The sequence below is a fragment of the Alternaria ethzedia genome (genome assembly GCF_023757985.1).
Source record: "Alternaria ethzedia strain BMP 0044 chromosome Unknown scaffold_24, whole genome shotgun sequence".
Taxonomy (NCBI): Eukaryota; Fungi; Ascomycota; class Dothideomycetes; order Pleosporales; family Pleosporaceae; genus Alternaria; species Alternaria ethzedia.
This window is the reverse complement of record NW_026056217.1, coordinates 154164-178637: the sequence shown is the minus strand read 5'-3', so window position 1 is coordinate 178637 and position 24474 is coordinate 154164. Positions and strand designations below refer to the sequence as shown.

The window sequence follows — 24474 nt, the reverse complement described above, 5'->3', positions numbered from 1 at the left end:
AGTGTCCTATGGTCGTATGTGAAGGAATAGAGTTGTTCATGGCTTATAGTGTGACTAGAACCTCATGTAACCGAAGCAGGATCAATGCGGCGATGGCAGGGATAGATGACTCTAATCCGACAAGAACAACAGAAGCTAGAAACAAACATAGTAAACGACAGTGCAGGAATCGAAGTCGACATTAATACACCCCAAGCGATCCTCTCCAACAATGGCCTTCTGACAACCTCCTACCAAAATGTCAATTTATCCGCCACCCAATCCGTTACTGCAAAGAAAACATTGTGGCGGTGGAAGAAACTCCGGTTCTTCTTGCCGAGGATATCTATAAAAGCACGGATTAGCCACTGCCGTCATCTCGCCTTCTCTCTGAGACTTACACATCGGAATCGTCAACGCACAAACAGCGACCTGCGCACTCCCGACGGCGATAAACAGGGTCTTGATTCCCCCACCACCACCTACCCCACTCCGCCGTCCAGCTTCAACGACCCAGTCGAAGCCTTTAAACGTCAGGGCGAAGGAGAATACGTTCTTGAAAACGAGGAGGCACGTGAAAGCTTCGATGGACATGCCGCCTATACACGTCAGTATCTCAAAGCATGGAATGGTCTCGGAGACTTACGATGCGCATCGACAATGTATAGCGCACTGGCGACAGCACCACACACCATACCCATAACTACGAGCGCGAAGAAGAAATCAGGCCAAAACCAGCCGTACGTTGCCGTATCTGCGCTGGTCCAACCGAAGCCATAGATACCAGCACAACCTAATATGAGTTGTGGGACCACGAGCACCATGCGGAACTCGGGTTCGTAGACGCCGTTATTGAGACGCGTGAGCAGATTGGCGGACCAGTCGCTAATCAGACCGGTGAGGCCGAAGCCGAGGAGTGCACCGATGAAGGCGCCTGTATACCTTGATGGGGTTAGGACATGTAGGTGCAAAATATGAACGGAATGTATCAACTTACATGTATCCTGTCTCTTTCTCTCCAAACCAAAGCGGTGGGCCAAGCATAATTGCTGCAAGCACAACACCGATAAGGACCGTGAAACCGATTAGACTGCCTTGGATGAGACAGGCCCATAGTATACCCGGATGCAAGAACAGCGAGAACGGCCGCAGAAGGAGGTGCAGATACCGGTCATCTGTTTTCCGCCCGTTGAACGGCTTCATACTTTCGAGAAAAGTAGCCTTGCGTGGCAAATCACCCACCGACTGCTCGTCCGCAGAGTTTCCTGCTCCCTTTTCATCCGTGTTTCCAGCTGCTTCGTGTTCAGCAGATGTGCTACTCGACCCCCGATTACCCAGGATTTTCATCTCTTCTCCATCCTTAACCAGCAAGTTCCCCATAGTGTCGGTGTCAAATTTCTCTTCCCTCCTGAACGCCGTTTCCGGGCAGAAGAGTATGATCAGCGGTAGCATGATCCCCGAGAATATGGCGACAAAATAGAATGTCCACTGATATCCGATTGAATCTGCAATCACTCCTACCAAAACTGGGGTAAGGAACGCGCCTCCGAAGACGGCGAAGTTTGACAGCGCCATGCGGACTCCGCGCTCGTGGACGTGATACATATCGCCAACACTGGCTTTGAATCGAGATACAAAGTTAGTGTATGCTTCAAGTAGGATTCGAAGATATCCACGCTTGAACTCACCATTGACGAGTGCTTCGAATGGCGCTAGGCCCACGCCTTGAAACACCCTCGCCCATAGAAATCCAGCATAATTGTTTCCTATCGCGCCACCCCACGCACAACTCACCACGACTATCACAGTTCCTAGAATGTACACATGTCGTTTTCCCCAGATACGTGCTGACGGCACGAAAAGAAAACCTGCGACTCCGACACCCAAGAGGTGGTAGCCGGTCAACAGAGCCATGTCGGTTAGGTTGTGACCAAAGTAAATGGCGAGGGAGACAGTATTGGCGGCAAGAATGGGAGAGAGGGTGCTTGCGATGACTGATATGGAGGATAGAAGAAGGAGAATGGTGTCGCGACGACGAAGCGACCAGTTCTGGAGTATCAGTCAACTATGTGCACTTGCCTAGATTTTGTGCCAGAATGGGACGTTTGAAAGACGTACAAGCGGATCATTCGGATCATCACTCGGCTGCGGAACAAGCAGTATTGTCCCAGTTTTGTCGTACTTCAAGCCTGACCTCCCTATGATATTCCCTGCATTTCTTTCTATCTCCCTCCGCTGCTCGCCTTCCAACACCTGCGCGGTCCCAGGGACCTGTTCGAGTGCATGGTCAGAGAGGATGCCGAGACCCATCGTCGCACGACCTTATGAGTACTTATCGCGGTAGAGCGTCGCAACAGCTACGTGGAATGCATGCGCAAAAAAAGTGAGGATAAAAGGGATTAGGCTGGAAGTGAGGACTGATGATGAAGGCTGACAGTGATGGATGCTGGGGATGTTGAAAGGTTGAAGATCTGGGGTGTGGAGATCGTCCAATGGGCCGCGGGAGCTGAACATGCTTCGGTGGGAGGCAGCTAATGGCAAATAGTAGCGGCCGAGCGCGTCCCGACTAGGGGCCGACGAGGCTTCGACTTCGAATGTTCAAGAATAAGCCGCACGGGCACGGGATTGGGCGGATCAGCTGGACTATCCCGCAGCACGTCGTACAGCCGCGAACAAAAGATGGAGTCAGTCATTGTGTGCGTCTGGAAGACTGTACTTATTACCAGCGCGTTCCAAAGTAATAGAGTTGAAGTGGTTTCATGCCAAATAAGCCAGGCAGGCTTTCCAGCCTGGTATCATCGATGTATGTAGTTTATAGCACCTCCCTTTTAAGGGGATACATCAACTAAATGTCTCCAGAGAGAATGCATTCACAGTTACTTGTTGATACAGTTTAGCACTAATGCTACAGATCTACGAACAGTTGTAAATGCCGAAATAAATTAGGTTATTAAACAAAGAAGTTTCCAAACTGTGGGAATACACTACAAATAAACCAGGCCATGTCTTCGGTGTGGGCAATAGATGTTTGCAGGAAGGTTTTCTTGAGGCGCGAGTCGGGAGGTTGTCTGGTACACGACGCGTCAATTGCATGGCTGGGGCTACCGTTCCAACAACGGGCGCTGGGCAAGTGTCCAACAGCGTACAGTGATAACAGTGTTCTCCTACAAAGCAGCGAGCAGTCCGACCATGGCAAGTCCAAGACCGACTCCCGCGCCTGCAGTCTGGATGGGCGCTGCTCCAGTGTTGCCAGCCGCTGATGCTGAAGTGGCGGAGGCGCTTCCTGAAGGGGTCATGGAGGCGGTGCCAGACACTTGTGTGACAGAGGAGTTGCCGGCAGAAGGGGTCGCGCTGCCAGACGGTGTCGCGCTACCAGATGCTGTCGCGCTGCCAGACGGGCATGAGGGTTGGGTGTTTACGTCGATGTTCTGAAGTTTGCAGATCTCGACACCGAACTGAGTGGTCGCTGTGATACTTGTTAGCTGGCACGGGACGCGAAATGGCAAGCGACATACCAGCGATATCCGACTGTGAGCAAGTAGCGAACACACAGCAAGACACAGCGTCGATGATCTTGCTCTCGCAAATGCATGCAATGTCAGTAGCACCGCAGCTGCCCAAGTTGCCACCGAAGCAGGCTTGCTGCGTTTTCTTTAGCGTTCGTTCGCCGGTAGTTAAGGTCAATGACTTACAGCACATTGCGGGATCTGGTCAAGAAGACCTTGGGCCAGAGCTGTAGAGCTCAATGCAGCGGCAGCGGCGATAATGGAGAAGCGCATGTTGGCAAAGTTTGGTTACTTGAAAGCGACTGTGAAGTGTAATCAACGATGAGGTTTGCTTTAGACTGACACGAGATGGAATCCGCGAGGGGAAGCATGGTTTTGAAGGTATCCGCCGGCCTGTGGCAGCGCCCTGCGAGAGACCTAGACCTACGATGGCTGCCAATTTACAGCTGAAGCATGCTTGGTCCCTACCTGATTGGCGGTTCGTTCCACCATTTGACTTCCCGATTGGCAGACTTCTCCACAGACAAGCCGATCCACATGCTTGATCCCAAATCCGGTGCGCACGTCCCCGATTGAGATCCGTGCTGGGCTAAGATCGGAAGTAAGCCGGGGATCGGCTCAATTGCTGGAGAGACTGCTGATTGGTACTGGCGTACCAGCCCGACTCAAGACCGCCTGGGCAGGCACTAATCTGAACCAAAGGCGCACTCCATTGTCGCGAAAGCGACCGCCGTGTTCTGTTCATACCCGAGCACGGCCCGAATAAACCCAAGTAAACCCAAGTTGATACCAGCACGTCGTCAGGTGTGAGACGGTGCAGGAAGCTGACGTTGGGGTCGTTGATCAGTTTAGGGCAACAAACTCAATCACCCTCGTCAAACAACATGAATGCCGAGCATTATATAACTTTGGGCGAGTATTGTACCACGTAGGTTGCCGCACGCCACCTAATGCGGACTGCAAACGCAAAAACTTAAACACGGTAAGGGCATCACCGGAAGCCCACAAGTTAACACTTCGTGAGTAAACTTTGGAAGTGGGAGGACAGAGCGTTCGCCGCAGGAGCTTTGATCACCGACAGCCTCCCCTACAATAATTGCCTCCAATACTTCGACCCCCGGCGCCTTAGCAGATAGATAATGGCAAGTGCAATGCAGCTCATTCTAAATGTCGCCAAAGACCTCAACAGTAAGATTATAGACTCTTGATGCTATCAAAACCGGCCTGGGCGAAGCTTAGGGGCCGGAGTTTTCGGAGAAAAACACAGAAGACGGTCGTGATTAAGATTGCGATTCGCGCAAATGGCTTAGGGCGAGCGATTGTTGTTAGGAGACCTCAAAGGATGATGTCCGTTATGCCGAAGCTGACGGCTTCTGGCATTCTGGAATGGTTTTTGTTGGTAAGCCGTGCGGATCTTGATCGCGCGCTTCAAAATGTTCAAGCGGTAAGGAGTAAGCGACGGTGGGCGAGAGGGTGGGCGCCAGCAGGTGACGGTACCTAGGTAGCCAACAACATATCGGAGGTCGGCATCTCGTAAAGTGCGCAGACCATACTGTTTCTTCATCTTGGTGTTGGTTCCACGAGGAGAGAGCAAATCGGTCTAGTTCGAGTTTAGCTGGTTGAGGGGTGGTTACCGAAGGCAGGAATGTGCACGGTCGTGTTCTCGAAAATATGAATTTGAATCGAAATCATGCCATTCTGAACACGAAGCTGTCAATCAGCAATGCTATGAGCCTTCAGCGCCAAGATGTAGAGTAGTTTACACATTCTCAAATGGAACAAGTGGACTCCACTACAGCTTCGAGCTTGTGTTGGAGATCCGGGGTTGCTAGTTCAAGGTGAGCTAAAAACCGGAGCTATCCTCGGACCCTTTTATTCACGAACGTCATTTTCTTATCGCTTGCTGAGACCCTTCTAAACCCTTCTTTCATCCACAACGCGCAATTATCGACTGTTCAGCATTTTCATCATGCCCTTGTTCTTCGCGAGATCTTTGGGCTGGAAGCGAAACGTCTTCTGAGTATGGGTGTGTGGCCTGTTCAGTCGGGTCTGCGCGCGTAGACACCGCGCGTAGACATATCGTCAAGAAGGAAAAGTTCATCGCAACAAGTCGCGTTGTTATGCGATTGAAGAGTTGGAAGGAACAATGGCACACCTGTGATCATACTGAGACCTGGTTCCGATCCATCTGACTCACCTCGCCCAACAAACGCTCGACAAACGTCTACGACGAAATCTACAAATACACGACTTGTCAACTAAGAAGGACCTCTCCAGTAAATTCGATGAATTGGTAAATGAGTGACCAGGCTGGTAAAATTCACTGACTAGGCTAAGCCGTCGTTCAACATCTACGAGGTGGTTGTATCTCATGCAGTGCAGCGAAACGAGGGCCTGAAGGAACATTAAGGCCTCAGGACACCCTGGCGCAAGCGAAACGCCATGGCCAGTTTGATGCTTTCCTGACAACGAGCCCCTCACGATCTCCACACTTCGAGCGACGATGCTCTCAGATGAGGTACTACTGTCTCCATACATGATGCATCTCAGCCCGACATAGAGCTATGATCAAGATCTGAATCACTGATTAACTTCAATCCATATCCAAAATCGATAGATGGCTTACCACTGCTGGATCTACACCACCAGCAATCCGAACCTTCCAAGAGCTTCTGTCAACTTGACTGAGGTTGGAGATATCGTTTGACTCCTGCAACAGCAGTTCGGCGATGCAGACGTCTTTGGAGAATACCCTAGTCGTAATTGCACTCTGGTCCTTCTGCCGAACCTGCAGCACCACGTCGTCTTCCTTGTCTTTTCCGGTGGGAACGATCATATCGAGATCCGATCGGCGGCCAGAAGAGACGTGTTTCAGCTCCGCTATGCGCTGACCATCTGGACTTTCCACCGTCCAGAGATTCTTCATTCCCGACCCGTGATGTCGTAGGTCAAAGATCGGCACACCCGAAGTGTCTTTCACCTGTCGACGCCATGACCAAGACTTCATTGGCCCAGGTCCTCCTCCAACGAAGAGCTCTTGGCCTTGCTCATCCACAACGGTGACGTTTGAGAACAACCGATCGTGGCATCTGACATAGATGCTGGTCTCTTCATTCGCGATGGGGGCATCGGAGATCTTGAAAGGAAGTGAGCAGAACTCGAGAACTGCCGCCATGTCGACTGCCAACTGAACAATGGATCTCGAAAGGTTTCCGGGATAAGCTGGGTGCAAGTATTCGCAGCCGCAAAAGCTGAACAACAATGCGACAGGACAGATGGGCAGGCCTCAACAACCCTTCGGTGAAGAAAGAGAAGAATGCAGGTCGGAACTCGCATGCGCCATAAGAACTAACTGCGCAACTCAGCAACTCTTGGCTAAGACAATGTGACTCGCTATACACGATCTGCAATGTCATCCCTTACACAAGAAACCCCTCGAAGCATCGTGATCGGGTTTAACCGCTGCCTAGACCGCTTGTCCATCAGCACGTGGTCTCGGCATAAGCCGCCAGGGCAGAATCATCCGCATACACCTCTCGTTGCCTTCTCCGCAGACGACTTGGACTCGCGGCATGCGTCTGATATCAAGGATAGAGCAAGGGTAATGTCTCGGTGATTATAAATTTCATGTTGCTGCAAGCCATGTCACGCTGACCGGCTGCCAGCTGCATTTACCCAGACGATTTCCTATTTGTGCTTCAGCGCAGATCTTTTCTGGAGACGGAGAATACCAATGCACTTGTGTCTCGCCCAGATCGGGATTCCGAATCCAATCCTTGCTCTACTTCTCTCCGTTATGGTGATGGTATTCTCTAGCTACGCCGTATCCATACCACCTGCGTGTACCGGAAGCGGAGATGAGTCAGCGATTTCACCTTAGACTACGGCCTGATTCATCGTGCTCATCGCTTCTCGGGAATGAGCAAGTACAATAACTCTGGGCCTTTCGTACACCATGTCCTTGCCACCGCTTCATTCTGGTATGCAAACTCCAGCTCCATTCTGATACGCACAGTTTCGACCAAGGGATCGTCAACACGTTTTTTAAATCAATCACTTGCATTGGACGATGGAGATGCCAGCATCTTCTCGACGAACGGCCAAGCAATCCCAAAGCGGACGATTACGCTGCTACTTGCTGCGCCTCTTACCCATCTTGTCCACTTTGAGCACACCATTGATGATGTGGAAAGGACTTTCGGCTCTTACCGCTTCTTCAGTGCCAATGGTATCTGTCATCTCAGAGTCGATGGCACCCGCTTTTCATAGAGGGGATTTGCTCTTCCTCTCCAATCGGAGCAACCACATCCAAGCTGGCGAAATACCAGTCGTATGGTTTGCTGGCAGAGCTTTGCCGATGGTTCATCGGGCGATCAAAGTCTCTGACATTGGTGGAGATGATGATAATTCCTCGCCAAGGTAAGACTGCTGTCACAGCTTCGGTGTAGCGACATCACGGCTAACGTAACATAGGCAGTCCATAGTCACTAAGGGTGACAATAATGATGTCGATGACGTTTCGATGTATCCTGATGGGCGAACCTTTGTAACGAGAGACGAGATCATGGGCCTAGTCGTGGGATACATACCGTACCTTGGATGGGTTTCCATTGCACTTCAGAAGGTCGTTGAGGCAAAATATCTCATATTGTTGCTCGTAGTTGCTGTTATATTTGCCGGCTAGCTCAATTGTAGCTCACCTCTTGCTTCACTCCTCGGTATATGCGTGTCCGCAAGCCCGAATGTCAGCGTCCTGGTTCAGTCTTAGCCATAATCTTTTCCACAAGTCTGTGTGTCTCGTGTACGCATGTAGATGCCATGGATAAGTTTGATGGCCTGTTTAGTGGGGCGGGGCGCATCAGGCATCTCCAACGTAAGATGATACACGATCATAAATCTTGTAGGGGGTTACTGTTGTGCGTACTAACCCAAGGAATTTGCCGAACTGTACTCACGTAAGGCAGATCGTTTACCTGAAAGACAGTCGGTTATACCATTCTGATGAGATGACATGCTTTGCGGCAACATCGATTGGACGTATGAGACGCTTGTCAACCGAGCATCGAGATGCCACTTGAAGGTACCTAGACATCGACGCTGATCAATTGATGGGATTTCAAGCAAAACATAGAGATACGCACAAAAGCCGCAAGCGTTTTAAACCCCGTGTAGCTTGTTAAGACTTGCCTTGGTAAAGATATGTAGTTCCGTCGCATCTCCTCTACTCCCACCATCACCTTATAACCCTTGTTTCCACGGCTATGATACGATTGTCCTACGCAAATCCTATCAAGGATGGTAAGACACAATCAATCAGGCAATCCGATGGCCCTCTGGGTGATACCTCACCGGTAAGGCATCTCGGGAATGTTTGACTTCATTCCTGCACGGCCCAAGGCTTGGGCGTCCCACGATCATCTCTCAAAGTCATGGATACGGGTGGATGGTCTCAAAACGCTCATCCGTTCCATCCTTGATAGGTCGCAATCACTAAATCACCTCATCGACGGAGCTTTTTGACTAAACAGCCCCCAATTGCTGCACTAAACGAAGCACCTGTCTTACATGCAAGTAAGCTTCTCGATCGAAACCTGACGGATAGCTTCAAGGCAAGCTCTTGGAGATATCACATCTAGGAAGGCAGGCCAGGTATAAAGTCTGCCTGGTCCACCGTACAACTGTGTTTCCAGCACGCACATCTCCTCATCATTCAAGGCAACAAGTCCAGCAAAAAACTCTTCAACCCACATCATCAACATGTTTTCCAACGCCAAAAGCCTCATTGCTCCCATTGCTCTTTTGGCATTGGCCCAGCACTGCCCCGCGCCCTTCCTCGCCGCCATTCCCGCTGCTACCGCTGCAGGCATTGGCGCTGCCGTAAGTGTATCCATTCGCAACCACAAATGCAGTCCACACTGACGTGATGTAGAGTGCAGCTGTTTCCGCAGCTGGCACCGTCGCCGGCACCGTCGTGACTGCGATTAACGGCAAGAGGGCCCGCGATGGCACCCAGGTCATCCACGCCCGCGACAACTGGGCTGGACTTCACAGCTACGTCTCCAAGCGCCAGGACGAGGAATTTGGCACTGGTACCGCGTGGCAAGACTGCGCCGATCAGCTCAAGGGCGCTGACGTGACGTTCGAGGGAACCGGTCCTGGTGGTAAGTCCGATTCGCTTTATTACTGCGACATATCCATGTACTAACGTCATGTCTTCCAGTCATTCTCGTCAGCGGTATTCCCCCTGCGTGCATGACTTTGGCCACTGTCATTACTGGCAAGTTCAACGCTGGAAACCCTGTACCCCAAGGAACTGACTCCATCTCTTTCACTGGTCTTTCCAACGAGGACGTTCAGGCTATCCAGGATGCGCTTGATGCCAGGCCTACCTAGATATGACGCCCAGATCTCACCCTCAAGCTCTTGATGGAAGTGCGCTTGGTTGAATTATTGTAGCTTTCTTTTCGGTTGATCACACACTCGTTTGGTTGTACGTACATGCACTGAAGTAGAAAAGAATCTTGGCCAAGAAGCTCTAGTTGACCATGATGTGATGTCAGCTCCCTTTGACACTTGAAGCGTAATGAAGCTATAGAACCTTCTAGGAATGAAGTGGGGGTTGCAATAAAGAAGAGGTTCAGGCGGGGTACACCTTCAATGCATGAACCTCCGCTTGCATTGCCAGATCCAAGGACCAGGTCTACCCGCTGACAGATTGTTCCCATTGGTGTGGACTCTCAAGGCATGCTGACATTATCCGCGTCAGCTTGCGAGGATGTTCTGCTGATAAGAAGAGGCAAAGCCCCAAATGACTTCGCTCCATCCTCCACCAACCTCATCCACACCATACTATCATGCCTCTCCACCTCTTCATCCCCATAATTTACCTAGCCATATCAATCCTGATTTTCCACTTGGCACTAAACTGCCACAGCCAAGCCCATCGATACTACTTCCTGCCCTTCTTCCTCCTCTTTGCGTCACTATCCATCACATCCTCCACACACTTCATATGGATACCCGGGCTGACCAGTCTCTGGACGCAAGCCATGGTGCTCAATATACCACACATAATGTGTCTACTTTACATACGAAAATGGCCCGTTCCGCGCCTGCCTGCTACTTCACCACCGCTTACTCGGTTTGCTCGGTTGCGACACCAGTGGGAAGCAACGTATCGCTTGTGGGGTAACCCACAACTCATCGGTGTTAGTCCGGAGTCAACCACAGCTAGGCCCACAGACAAATACACTCAGCCGATATCCGTCTTCCTGTTCTTAAGACTAGTAAAACTGCCGATCTACTTCTACCTCAACTTCACCATCCTACCCGCTCTCGTCAGCGCAATCTTCGGCGAGATATATCCCGAGGACGTCTCTGAAGAGAAACAAATGCTACTCCGACGCTGGCACGAAATCTCCACGCGAGACTTGATGATCCGGGCCTACGTTTCCGTCCTCTGGATCTGGCAAAGTGTCGTGTACCTAGACGGAAGCAACGCTATACTAGCCAGTTTCTTGGTCAGCATCGGGCTAGACCGTCCTTGTGATTGGCCTCCTCTCTTTGGCAATCCTTCATCCATCAATTCGCTGAGAACATTCTGGTCTCGATTCTGGCATAAGATTGCTCTTCAGCCGTATACGTGTATCGGAAGAGCTTTGGCTCGCCAGCTCAACTTCCGTTCCGACTCCTACGAGTGTAAAGTGTTCGTAGCTTTTGTCGTGTTTGTACTTTCTGGCGTATCTCATGGGGTTGTCAGTTGGCAGATAGGTCGTGATGGATGGACAGACATCTGGTGGTTTATGATCAACTTCTTCGCTTGTTTGGCGGAGACGGTCTTCTTGCAGCATTCCCTGCCTGCATTCGGTTATCAGAGAGAGCTGAAGTCAGTCAAAGAGAGTTGGTTCGGCGCGTTCATCGGACGAACATGGGTTTTCGCGTTCTTGTTCTGGAGTGTTCCCAAGTGGCAGTATCCGGCCATGTACAAGGACGCGCTCCAGGCAAGACAGATGGCAGTATGGAGCTTGATATTCTCGAAGATGATTACGAGCGCCGAACGGGGCTGAGCGGGAATCAGAGTCCATTCATCAGTATGCAGATTGATATGGTAAAATGCTAGCGATGCGGTCAAAACTGCTGTAGAAGCCACATACTGTACAGACTCCACACGCCACCCACTGACACCAGTCCATGCAACGAATGCGAAATGCTTAAACAGCCTCCCAATTTGAAAGCGAGTGACTGCTCTCATCTCTACTCTTTCTCAGCATCCATCGCCGGCGGCGGCAAGCCGGCGGGGCTGATCTCCGTGTTTAGCGCCAAGCGCTCCGGACTCACAATCTCTCCAGGGCTGATAATGTTGCCATGTACATCTGCAATAGGAATGTGAGAGGCATCTTCGTCTCTCTCATCTGATCTACCGCGCTCTTCGCTCTCGGTCATGTTGTGCTCTTTGCCTTTCACGCTGCTGCTGCTGCTACGCTCAAAAGCTTCGGGAACCTTCTCGCTAAGGTCAATGGCGACGAAGGATTTTGGAAGTTTGACACTAGACGACGTCAGTGGGAGTTTCTAGTGCAAGCCGAGAGAGGTGCATTGTGCTTACGTGTGGAATTTTGCCCGAAGAGTCTCAAGAACTTCTTTCCAGTCTTGGTGGAGAGTGAGACTGCGACGTGGTGCAAAACCGATCATATGGCGTGAGTCCAGTTGTCTGCCCATGTCAGCGATTGTCGTATTGCATTGCGTAGAATCATTTGACTTACACATCGAGCGGGGCAAAGGCGTGGCATCCTGGCGATAGAGTAATGCGAATGCTGTAGTTGAAAGTATGCGGCTTGTCGTCAATACTAGCATTCTCTGATTCGTACAGCTCGAAGTTGATCTGTGACAAGTAGTCGAGCTCTGGGATAGCATTGCGTTCGATCTTGGTCTTGATACCGCCCTCCAGGATGCAGTTGAGCAGTGTGTAGATATGCGACTCCTTGGTGAAGTAGAAGAAACACTTGGGCATGTCCGATGCCTGCAGCTCTTCTAGGTCTCCAACAATCTCTTTAAGAAGTGGTAACGATGTGAGCAAGCCAATTTCTAGCTTCTCCTCACTCTCGATACCGTACTCCTGTGGCCCGATGTAATCGAACAGAACCTTGCACAAGTGATACATCTCGCGCAGCTTGACCAGTCTCGCATCGGTTTGCGCTTTGGAGGCTGCAGTACCCAGACCCGAGTACAGCTTGAAATAAGACTCGTGTACATAGGACGGAGGCGCTGGGGCTTTGACGGTAATCTCAGACTTGCGCCTGAAACCCATACGGTGGGAGAGGCTACCGCGGTCATGGGTCTTCTCCGCGCTCTGCTCCTTTGCCTCGGCCTTAAGCTGGGCATCTGACGGTGTCGGACCGACGGGTATAGACTTGGCTGAGCTGTTGTCGGGTGTGGTCTGCTTGGATCCGTCTGCAACGGAGTCTTCATCCACAAAGCTGGCATCGGGAGTAAACACCCATTCAAGGAAGGCGCGGTTGTGGAGAGCGTCGAACTTCATGGTGTCGTATAGCTCAGAAATCTTGCTTGGATCGACTTTGTCTGCGTCTCCAAATTCCTTGAACAGCTTCTCCCATCGCTCCTTGAACAACTCTGGTCCTTCATTACAGCACCAGCGTGTTTGGATGTGATTGACGTTAGTGTACTGGGACTGTCCTGACGTTTGTCCTTCCGATGGTGGAGAGTTCAACGCAGCTAGTGAAGAAATGGCTTCTGACTCGATCTTCTTGAAGTTGTGGTTCATGACACGCTGATGGAACTTGATCAAATCCACAACCTGCCGAACGACAATGTATGGCTCTGGTACGTCCTTTGGCCATGCAAACTGAGGCGGAGCCTTGTCGCCTGCGCGTAGCAAGGTCTTGAGCTTCTTCTTAACTTTGTCCATAACGTCCTTTGCCGCGTTCGAGTCATCCAGAAGGTCCTTGCGTACTGATATGTGTTCAGACTGGTACTGCTCCTTCTCCAAGAACGACGCTCCGAATATTTGTGCGCTGGTGGTCACTCGTCGCTCTGAACTGCTGAAGATGTGAACATCATCTAATACGTCCCTGTTCATCAACAACAGATCATTGCGGAAGTTCGCGCCCATGTCCTGCGTTTGATGCCGAGCGGAATGCGTCGGTTCACCTCCCCACTTGATAATCAGTTGGAGCTTATCAAGGACCATGTTGTTATCTTGCGCAGTGATGCGAGACAATGTGACCCCAGACATGGAATCGCTTCGGTTTTTAAGTAGCTCTGGTTCGTCCTCGCCGGCAGCGGCAGTCTTTTCCGTGCCCTCAGCAGTTGTTGACTCTGGCTTTGGAGCTTCCGGTACCTCTTCGGGTAGAGTCTCTCCCGGTAGCAACTCTTCCTTCCGGCGTTTGCGGAACATGGGCTTGATCTGAACTTTGGTTCCAGGCCAAGCGCCTTTTTTATTCAGATAGAGTTGCAGCTCGCGCAGCTTCTTAGTATCCTCGAGACCTTCATCTAGAGCTACCTTGACTGCATCACTCACGCTCTGCAACGCTATCTCTCCGATCAGCAATACTTCAGCCTGGTGGCCCTTGAGCAAGTCGACGAATGGTTTAGAATGGAAGGTGTATTTGAACTTCTGTTTCGGGGTCCTGTCCGCATGGCGAATGACTGACACGACACCTTTGAGCTTCCATTGCGCCGCAGTTGCCGGAGGAGGCACTTCCAGATGATCTTCCGACATTGACCTTTCCTGTTCAAGATGCAGGTCGTCATCGTCATCGAAGGCAGGCGGAAGCGTAATCTCGGGTTCCGACATTGGCCCTTCTGGAGTCGAGGTAGAGGTAGTAGTGATTGTTGCAGGACTTAGTACTGAGGCGGGGTTGGGCTTCTCGAAACTAGGTGAGGATGCGATGGGCGTAGAGCTGAGTGACGTGTCAGGTGACGAAGGCATCGTGTTGGACTGCCGCATATGTTGGAGGTTGTGAGCATGATTGCCCACCCTTGACATGCTCGGACTCTTGAACAGCTTTCCAAGCGTCTTGCGATGGCCCGAGGCGCCCTTTATAGAATTGCCAGCACTATCTGTACCAGCTTGGGCATCTGCAGCCGCGTGTTGAGCGGCGTCCTTGCGTTGTTTTCGCGCAATTTCCTTCAAAAACATCTCCTTAAGAATGTTGGCCGCCTTATCGTAATAGTCACCGTTGTCTTTAACGAAGCTCCACCCGTTGACGTCGATAACATAGCTCTGGTCTCCAGTGCGCAGTAGATCAAACCCACACACTCGTTGTCCAAAACCTTCTGAGATCTTGGCTGCTATTGCAGCCTCGGACTCGCTGAGTTTTGTAACATAGCGGACTTCCTTGCCGCTAGGATTGCGCTTAACAAGACCGTCAACGACAGGTGACTTTCTTGTTTCGGCATGGCAGAAGGTTGGTCCGACCGTATATGCTTTCACATCCTCAGAGTTTTCTACCTGAAGAAATTGCTCATAGATGTAACTGCCTGTCGGTTCAAGGATGCCCCTGGGTACTTCGAGAGTTTCATCCTTTTCTGAGCTCTTGTTGTTGATCTTCCTGAACAGCCTCCGGCCGCCGCCTCCATCTTTCTTGTGGAAGTAGATGTGTATGTTATGGTCTTCGCCGCTCACTGGCTTCTCAACGAATGGTTTGGTGAGGGTAACGCCGTCGACGCGGATCGTGTTGTTGTCGTCGATGAGTTCAACGGATTTCGGTGCCGGGGAGCCTCCACCAGTGCCGTCTTCGGGTCCTTCCAGCCTCAGGCCTGTTCTTTCGTACAGGGCTTTCGCAAACTCGGCCGATGGCAGCTTGGGTCCACCGTCGCGACTGACATCAATACGTTTCGGCGTAGGAACGTTGAGCTTATCCAGTATACCAAGACACAGACGGCGATCCCACAGCACCTGCTGCATGGGCAGGTCGTTCACGCAGAAGGGCTTTCGCAATTTGGTGTAGGCAATTGCCTTGTCCAGTGGGAAGCCATCGGAGAAGAAGGAGATGAGGAAATCGCAGACAGGCCAGTTCTCGACGGCCTCGTCCAAGATGATCTTATCGCCAAAGATCTTGACTTCAAACTCGTCCACCAGCTTGCCGAAGATGTTGCGCGCAGGCTTGCTGCGTGCCTTTGACTCGAGCGCACACACGCCGATTATGCCCTTGGTCGGCTTCTTCTCTCTCATCTCCCGGCTTGCCGGACTGCTGCTGGTCGCCGTGCTTCCGCTGATGCGTCTCTGGGCTGTCCGGCTTCTTGAGCGGCGGGGCTGCGTCGACAGAGGGGGCTGCCCGGCGTGGGGAGAGGCGGGGTGGGCCGGCGCGGTGTTGGGGCTCGCCGTCTGGCCGTTGGCGGGCTGGTCTTGGGGGAAGAGCAATTGCGTGGGCGAGGTTTTGGTGCCGAGACTGCCATTCTGGCTCGAGGTAGTGACGGAGAGCGACGAGGTGGCCGTCGTGGTGCCGTGTGGGTTGTCCATTCTGGCTGGGTAGAGTTAGTGGGTCAACTTTGAATGTCTGGAGTGTGCATGTGAAAAAGATCATGGCGCGGCCGTGATGGCCCATGACGTACGTACCGTCTGGTTCTGAGCCCGCCACGGAACTTTTTCCACTCCAACTGTATCCGCGGTTGGAAATGGCAGAAACGAATGAGGATATTGATAGTCGCTTCGACTCTGTTGCTGCAGTGCCCGCGTCAGATCGCGGCTGTCGGAAGGAATCCGGCAGCAGCAGAGGATTAACTGGGGCGCTTGCAAGACTTCCCCGGGTGCTCTCTAGCGTGGGCGTGGCATCCGAGTCGTCGAGAGCGGAGCCAGACCAGGCTTGTCCAAAATACTCAAAGATGCTGCTATCAGATGCCTTGGACGGGCGGCGTGCGGGCAGGCTCTGTCGAATCGCTGCGGCACCGAGCGAGGGGACGGACACGCTGGGACGCTCTACATTGCGCCCGCCCGTCTCAGGCTCGCTCGATCTTGCCTTTTGGCCGCCTGCGGACGCGCCGCTCGCACTGGAGAGCTGTCGCCATGATCGTGTGCTCTCGGAACTGGCTGTGCGGGATAGTGGCTGCTCCATGTTTCGCGGTACGCCTTGCACCCGTGCGCCGTGGGGGAAGTGGACAGTAGATGTTTGGCGACAGTATCCTCACAACGTCTTCATTCTCCGGAGCGCAGTAGAAGTTGAGTCTCTAGACGTCAAGAATGCGAAACACTTTCACGACACGGTACGTCACTCAGCGCAACTTGGCAGCATGGTCGAATACCACAATCTGAATGGACAGACTTGCATATGCTGTGCCGTTTCGAGCTCTAGATGTCCACCTTCGGGCTGCAGCGAGGCTACACGCGCGCCACGTGTTGCACATCACATCGGAACGGCGCCCGCCCAGGTTGACTTGTACCCAGGCTTCGGGGGTACCCCGTTCCGCGTCCCCATGTTTTTGGAAGATGATCAGGCGAGGTCGGTCATAGTCGAGGTAATCCAGATGTCTTGTGAGCGCGTTACTGCTGACATGCATATGAGTTGCAATTTGAAGCATAACTCACCAGCCAGCATGGAAGCTTGTGGGTATTCTTTTTGCTATGCAAGGCGGTGGACCCTGAGTCGATCGCTTGGCGCCGTCACGCGATCTAGTCTAATCTTATCTGATCATCTCATCTCCGCAAAAAAAGTTCTGGTCGCGTTCGCGGCTGCAACACCAGCCAGTTGATGCATGCGCCCCGGTCGTCCTTTTCCAACCTACACCCAACATGGCAGGCCCCAAGGTACAGCAGAGTGCCAGCAGCGGCCCAGTGACCAAGCGTCAGAGGACACGGCACGAAGGTGAAAAGCACGTCGCAACACAGATCCGCCAGTCCAAGATATTTGCGCCGTTCCGAGTAAGCTTCCATGGCGCGACCAAGCACTCGCGCACGACTGACTCCATGATAGACTGTTGGCCTTGTGTCGCCTACAAGTGTACCATTTACAGCACTCCCGCTCGGCAAGACGACCTTCCAGATCACAACCTCAGTCGGCCGCTCTCTCCAAACGTACGACCTCAAGCGCGGACTCAATCTCGTCTTCATAACTCGACCGCAAACCCCCGAGGAGATTACTGCCACAGTAGCATGGAACAAGGTCGTCTTTGCAGCTTGGTCAAGCTACAAGAAAGAACACGAGCGCGGCGTGTGGGTATACCAGCGCGGGAAAAAGATTGCTGAGCTAGAGATACCACGCGGCGGCATACAGCGCATCAGGAAGTTGGTCGTTCTCGGAGAATGGATAGTAGGATGCGGCAAGTACAAGCTCGAGGTTTGGAGGACAGCTACCCGCGAGCATTACACGACCCTCCACGGCGCATCGTCCAGTGACCTCTCCGGCTGCATCTGCAACATGCCCACATATCTGAACAAGATATTCGTAGGCCGAAAGGACGGCTCTGTCGAGATTTGGAACCTCAGCACTGCCAAGCTGCTATACACGCTTCTCCCGCCAGCCGCAGACTTCGGCTCTGTGACCGCCCTACAGCCGACGTCCGCTTTGTCCCTCCTCGCTATCGCATACAAGTCCGGCCCAATTACAATCCACGACATTCGCGCCGACAAGGAGGTTATGCGCCTGAACACAGGTGGCTCGCAGAAATACCCAGTGACATCAATTTCCTTCAGGACCGACGGACTGGGTGCTGGCGATGATGGTCGTGAAGACGGCGTCATGGCGACAGCCAGCACTCAGAGCGGCGACGTTACCTTCTGGGACCTAAACAAAGGCGGTCGCAAGACCGGTACTCTGCGGGGAGCTCATGGCCCACCCCCGGCTGTCAGTGGAGGTGTAGGTGGCGGCATCAGCAAGATCGAATTCCTCGCTGGACAGGCTGTAATTGTGTCAAGTGGCTTGGACAACTCTTTAAAGACATGGATTTTCGACGAAACCCCTTTCTCGCCCCTACCGCGCATCTTGCATTCTCGTGGCGGCCATGCTGCGCCAGTTTCCACTCTTCGCTTCCTCCCCTCCAATTCAGATGGCTCCGACGATGTCGGCAAATGGCTTCTTAGCTCGAGTCAAGACCGAAGCTTGTGGGGCTGGAGTTTGCGACGCGACGGGCAAAGCACAGAGCTCAGCCAGGGTGCTCTTCAGAAGAAAGCGAAGAAGATGGGCCTCTTGAACGGAAACGTGGAGACTTCCAAGCACCATATCAAGTTGGAAGACCTGAAAGCGCCAGCCATCACCTGCATGGCTTGTTCTCTCAACCGCGACGGCGGCATGGGCGCGATGCCTGGCGTGTCTGGCATCTGGACCAATTCATCCAAGGTCAAGGGCCAGGACAAGAAAGCTACAGAGGTCAACATGACTGGATGGGAGAGCATTGTCACAGGACACGCTGGTGACAAGACTGCGAGAACCTGGTTCTGGGGGCGCAAACGGGCTGGTAGATGGGCATTCGAGACAGGCGACGCTACAGAGGTCAAGAGCGTCGCAATCTCGTCCTGCGGCACGTTTGCTGTGATAGGTTCCGCTGGTGGCTCCATTGATATGTACAACTTGCAGTCTGGCCAATTTCGTCGCAGGTTTCCCGCTCGACTCACTCCGGCGGAAGCCAAACAATACAAACTCCGACAGCTACAGGCCGAGGAGGCTATGGACTTTGCAGAAGATTCGCCACGGAAGTTTGCAAAGGGCGAAGGCAAACACAAAGGAGCTATCACTGGTCTTGCCGTAGATGGCCTGAACCGTACGCTGATAAGCTGCTCCAATGATGGTAAAGTTAAGGTGAGTAACTTTTTCTCCCACTGCTGGTCAACACTAAATATCTTTTAGTTCTGGGACTTTGCTACCGGCATTTTACTTCACGAGATCGACTGGTACCCCATGACGAAGATTCACGGTCTACGCTACCACCGGAACAGTGATCTGATAGCACTGAGCTGTGACGATGGCTCAATCCGTGTATTGGACATTACCACCAAGAAACTCATTCGAGAGTTATGGGCATCAAAGTCCCATGCCGCGTTGCAGACTCTCGACTACACATTTTCAAGCGACGGCCGATGGATCATTTCTGCAGCCTCTGACTCCGCAGTCAGGGTATGGGACTTACCGACGGGCCATCTTATCGACGCCATGAAACTTCGCCGAAAGGTTAACACAGTGGCCTTTTCACCTTCGGGCGAGTTCCTCGCTACCGGACTGGATGGCGAGGTTGGTGTGCACATTTGGACAAACCGAACACTCTTCACCCATGTTTCAACCCGCCAAATAACAGAAAATGATGTTGTCGAAGTGAATGCACCGACAGCATCTGGCGAGGGCGGTATCGCCGTCGTTGACGCTGCGACTGAAGAGCAAGCAGAAGACGAGGATCAGGATGAAGTCACAGTGCCAGTCATGGACCAACTCAGCGACAAGATCACAACACTCAGCTTGGTACCGAAGTCTCGCTGGCAGACACTGTTGCATCTCGATGTCATCCGTGCCCGCAACAAGCCCAAGGAAGCTCCCAAAGCCCCAGAGAAGGCGCCTTTCTTCCTTCCGTCTCTTGGTCAAAATCAGATTCAAGGAGCAGATAACGCTGCTCTCGCACCACTCGACCAAGACCCCAAATCTCGCATCTCCAGCTCCGCGCTTGCTTCGCGTTCTAGCGCCGCCACGGCTACCGATGTGTTCAGCCGTCACCTTGCACATGCGACCGAGACTGGCCAATATACACCTCTCCTAAGCCACCTCTCTTCCCTTCCTCCATCGGCCGCTGACATCGCAATTCGCACCCTTGACACGACGGAGCCTTACACTGAGCTACGAACGTTCATTGAGGCGTTGACCGCGAGACTACAAGAACGTCGAGACTACGAGCTGGTGCAGGCTTGGATGAGTGTGTTCCTGCGACTACATGGAGATATCGTGGTCAAGGATCCTGAGCTTGTGGGCGAATTGAGGAAGTGGCAAGAGGAGGCAAAGAGGGAACGTGAAAGGGTCGGTGGGTTAGTAGGATATAGTGTTGGTGTGGTCGGATGGGTCAGAAGCGCAAGATAGGCTTCTGGTTGCATGTGCATGTCTAGCATATTTCGCAGCTGTCGCCTTGTTCTTGGCCTACCAATTGACATAAAATCAATAATTACGGTACTCCTTACAGTTTCAAGTTGAGAACTTTCGATACTCTCCAGCATGACTTCGGTCATATCTCAGACGTATCTTGCCCCACTGTCGTCTGATATAGAGCAGGTGTTGCGCCCGCTACAGACATTGAGATCTGCGCAGCCATGCCTTCCGCACCAGCAACTTCCCAGCTGGCTTCCAGCGTAGCAGTTTCGTCACATGGCTGCACCGTGCCTCACCCAACCCCAGAACCCATCGTACTTGGACCACCTGGAAAGCCATGGCAGGGCTTAATCAAGGAAATCGGTTTCTAGACGATCAAGAAATACTAATCAGAGCTTCAGTCTCTCGAAGAGTTTTCCTAGGGTTTGATGTTTCACAAGGACGCCTGAGTTGCCCGGGCTACATACGCATCATTCAAAGAACACGATGCAATCATGCTCTACAAGCCGTTGCAGATACATGCCTATGCAGCCACCACTGCGAGTTCTATTACCTAATTCCAAGAAGTATTCATTAAACAAACTCGAGCTCATGATGATCGTGAGGCAGTGTTGTGCGTAGTTGTGACCCGCTCTGCAGGTACGTTTCTCCACCATGACATCACAGCAAAATACATCATCGCGATGACACAAATTGATCGCGACGAGAACTTCTTACCCCTCATACTCACACTCACAAATCTTCCACTGCTCTTACTTTCAGCTCAAGCCCAACTACTACTACACCAACCAAACCTTACTCACATACTTCATCATGCCTCGCAACGGAGACGGATCCTCAGACAACGGCCCCATCGAGGTCGGCAAGGACGCTGTCCACGGCGCCTCTGGAGACGTACGTACCCTCATCTACCATCGCACATCTCAAGCTTGAGACTAACAGATATCAGTCAACCCTCGAGCACACCAAGAACAACGTCGCTCCCATGCCTGAAATCGAGAAGGGCGAAGGTACGACTCGCTGCCCCACCTACCCCTCTCCGCATCCCAAGCTCTTTTCCAAACCACAACGAAGGAAGAAAACATAAATGCAAAAGACGCAAGCACTGACACGACGCAGCTATCGAAGGCATGAACGCCTCCGGCGGCGGCCTTGCACCAAAGAAAGGCCACACCGGCCAAGGCGCCCCCGCCACCGACTCGAACAAGCCCGCGCCTGTCGACGAGGTCACCAAATAAGCTATCACCACCAGATCGAAGAGCGACAGACACGCGCTCGGCCTCTAGGGAGAACATCCCCGGCACCAGCAAGGGGCTTGGCTAGCTAGCTGGTAAAGCAAAGCAAGGGAGTAACATCTACAAGTGACAACGGACTTTTGCGAGTAACATCGGTAGTTGCGTTGCATTGCATTGCATGCTTGCAAGCGGCGTGGGCCCCTTAGATAGCTACGAAAGTAACGAATGGAAGTCAAATAACTCAAAGACGATCTTCTTAACAGCATGTGGTTCTAGATCCCTGTGTTGGTGGGGCCAAAACGCGGTGTGAATGTTCGTGCGGTGTACATGCTGTTCTCGCATACAATGTTCCCTGCGACGCCAAAATGGTGTTGATGGCTTAGTAGACCTCGTAAGCGAAGGCCGATGAACCTTACGCACAATCGCGAAGGCCGAATTTCACGTTCGTCCGTCTGTCTATGTACGGGACGAGCTGAGTCGTGTGAAAATACATGACTGCGCCGTTCGTATTGACGGAGTCCACGGAAGCCAGACATCCGTAACGGCCTATGAATAGACCCTGTGTACGTACTCCAGTCACGTCATTAGGCGACCTAGAAATAAGTTGGTTCTCATGTCATCGTGGCTGCTGGGCAAGTAGTTTTGAGTGGAGGCGGCTGGCGTCAGCCTGCATGCGAAGTCAGTCTCGCCTCAGCTGAGCGAGAGTCCGAAGCGGAGGGTTGGGATGCTTAGCGTGGGAAGCTGGAAGGGGGCAGAATCGTGGAGAATCGGTGGCCCTGGTGGAGCGGCAGTGGGGAACTTTGGTACTCAACAAAAAGCACATGTGAAAGGGTAGAGCATCAACAACATTGAGGAAACATCACGATGGGACGAAGTAATGAAGTGGTAGATCGTGGTATTTGGCTAGATAAAGGCACCAGCCCTTGGTGAATTTTGTCCGCCATAGCCTATCCAGGAAGCGATATCCAGAATGGTTACCAAGTCTAAAACGAAACTGTTGCTACAAGAGTGTACACGCTCATGACGCCGTCCGACGCCTGGTAGTGATGCCACACTCCATATTTTCCCAACCCAGTGCCCCTGTTAACCTCAATGACCGAACCTTACGCCGACCCAATTGTCTAGGCCTGGAAGACCTCATCATTCGTGATCCACAGCCACCATCCACCAACTCGGTTTGCTTCTTCGCCCCCTTGGTGGATCTCTTGATGGCGTCAGTGCTAAAGTTGTCCCGCTGCGAGGGCCTCGTCGCTAACCGAAGTTGCGCCAGAGGCACTCTGCAAGTCGTTGAACTTTGCATCAAAGCCGTCAAGAAAGCCGTAAGAGTTTGAGTAAGAACCGTGGTCAAAGGATGTTGGACCGAAGGCATCGACTGAAGAAGAATCGACCATGCTAAAAGGGGGTTCCATGGGAGCAGTCGATGTTGGACTGCACTTTGGGAACGGGTCGAAGTCGAAGAAGTTCTCCATGACGACAGACTTTTCGTCGACTGGAGCGTAAGGTTGAAGAGAGAGAGGTAGGCCCAGGTCGCCCGTAGAGAGGCCCCCGAAGTCGACTGACACGGCAGGTCGCACAATATCGCGGCAGGATATTGTGTCGAGTCGAATTCGGGAGAAGCCTCAAAGCTTGATGGGGGAGTCTCAGGTTGGCACGATGAGTCACGGGGTGAGTCCATCGAGTCCATTGACTCTGGGCTGGGGAAGGAGGTGGGGATCTGCGCGGGGCAGATGGTGTCGAAGGTGTCGCGGGGTGGTGTAGCGAGGTCGAAGACAGGTTGAGGTGCTTCGCCGGGGTACTTGGAGCGGAAATATCTCAGCTCGGCCTCCATCTCAGCCATCTTTTGTTTGTAGGCTTGCATGTTGGCCTCGAGCTCGTCCTTCTCGGTCTGGAGGACTTCGTATTCTTGGCGCTTCCGTTCGCGGGAGTTGTGGGCGGCGAGGCGGTTGCGCTTTACGCGCTCGATGCGTCGTTGCTCCTTCTCGTCCTCGGTCTTGGCCCGCTTCCGTGGAGGCAGGCTGGTCTTGGGCTCGGGGAGCACCTGCCCCCACGACTTGCGCTTCTTGACGGGTTTTGAGCCATTGCTCTCGGGCGCTGGTGTTTGTGATGCTTCCGACGAGTTGGACGAGTGGTGTGCGGGTGAGGGCGAGTGGTCGTAGTTCTCGATCATCTCCATTTTGATAGTAGTAGGCATGGCCTCGACTGATGGTGGGGGAAGGGGCGTGGAAGTCATGGCGGAGTTGTTGATGGTTTGGGAAAAGAGACTAGAGTCGAAGGTGTACTGAGCCATGGTGAAGTCGATGTAGGATGGAGCTCTGAGTGGGCATAGTGGGTGATTATCACTAGGACCCGGGCTGTGCGGCGCTGAGGACAGGTGGCATCTACGGACCCTTTAATAGGCAGCTGCCAAGCGCACTTCTGGACCCCTTGAACGCTTGCCCGCATCGGGGCCGAGCTAATTGTGCCCACTCCGACACACGCCCCCCTACGCTAGGAACTCAGCCATCAGCCGCGGGCCGTCCATCGTTTCACGACCCAAGTCAGGGGAGTGTGTTGCAGTCGTCTTACAGCTACCCGGATTTCGTTCCTGTGTCGCTGTGCCGTCGCTACCAGTCTCAGAGGGCGGCGCCGCTCCTCCACGGCCTTCTGCCCCCTTCTGAAGCAGGCGTAAACGGCCTCATCCAACTCCGACGTGCAGTCGCGGCGTAGCACAAGCTGATATTAGCCTTCTGACCGACCCACCTG

At 52.7% G+C, this 24474-nt stretch overlaps 7 protein-coding genes across 7 annotated transcripts; 3 read left to right on the top strand and 4 right to left on the bottom strand.

Moving 5' to 3' along the window:
• Window positions 1-230: 230 nt before the first annotated feature.
• On the bottom strand, window positions 231-1805 carry J4E87_008057 (uncharacterized protein; the record flags this gene model as incomplete). Its single annotated transcript, XM_049379650.1, has 5 exons — window positions 231-325; window positions 381-578; window positions 626-921; window positions 977-1598; window positions 1802-1805. The coding sequence occupies 5 exons, from the start codon at window positions 1803-1805 to the stop codon at window positions 231-233; spliced, it is 1215 nt and encodes a 404-aa protein (XP_049230537.1).
• Window positions 1806-3143: 1338 nt separating this feature from the next.
• On the bottom strand, window positions 3144-3678 carry J4E87_008056 (uncharacterized protein; the record flags this gene model as incomplete). Its single annotated transcript, XM_049379649.1, has 2 exons — window positions 3144-3445; window positions 3672-3678. 2 exons carry the CDS (start codon window positions 3676-3678, stop codon window positions 3144-3146), a joined length of 309 nt encoding a protein of 102 aa, XP_049230536.1.
• Window positions 3679-9242: 5564 nt separating this feature from the next.
• On the top strand, window positions 9243-9878 carry J4E87_008055 (uncharacterized protein; the record flags this gene model as incomplete). Its single annotated transcript, XM_049379648.1, has 3 exons — window positions 9243-9362; window positions 9415-9646; window positions 9706-9878. The coding sequence occupies 3 exons, from the start codon at window positions 9243-9245 to the stop codon at window positions 9876-9878; spliced, it is 525 nt and encodes a 174-aa protein (XP_049230535.1).
• Window positions 9879-11738: 1860 nt separating this feature from the next.
• J4E87_008054 (uncharacterized protein) lies at window positions 11739-16555 on the bottom strand (the record flags this gene model as incomplete). The annotated part of the gene is made up of 4 exons (XM_049379647.1): window positions 11739-12030; window positions 12088-12192; window positions 12245-15968; window positions 16060-16555. 4 exons carry the CDS (start codon window positions 16553-16555, stop codon window positions 11739-11741), a joined length of 4617 nt encoding a protein of 1538 aa, XP_049230534.1.
• A 674-nt stretch (window positions 16556-17229) lies between these two features.
• J4E87_008053 (uncharacterized protein) lies at window positions 17230-20491 on the top strand (the record flags this gene model as incomplete). Its single annotated transcript, XM_049379646.1, has 3 exons — window positions 17230-17358; window positions 17411-19231; window positions 19280-20491. The coding sequence occupies 3 exons, from the start codon at window positions 17230-17232 to the stop codon at window positions 20489-20491; spliced, it is 3162 nt and encodes a 1053-aa protein (XP_049230533.1).
• Window positions 20492-21310: 819 nt separating this feature from the next.
• On the top strand, window positions 21311-21735 carry J4E87_008052 (uncharacterized protein; the record flags this gene model as incomplete). Its single annotated transcript, XM_049379645.1, has 3 exons — window positions 21311-21391; window positions 21447-21507; window positions 21617-21735. The coding sequence occupies 3 exons, from the start codon at window positions 21311-21313 to the stop codon at window positions 21733-21735; spliced, it is 261 nt and encodes an 86-aa protein (XP_049230532.1).
• A 1217-nt stretch (window positions 21736-22952) lies between these two features.
• On the bottom strand, window positions 22953-24019 carry J4E87_008051 (uncharacterized protein; the record flags this gene model as incomplete). Its single annotated transcript, XM_049379644.1, has 2 exons — window positions 22953-23221; window positions 23293-24019. 2 exons carry the CDS (start codon window positions 24017-24019, stop codon window positions 22953-22955), a joined length of 996 nt encoding a protein of 331 aa, XP_049230531.1.
• Window positions 24020-24474: the final 455 nt, after the last annotated feature.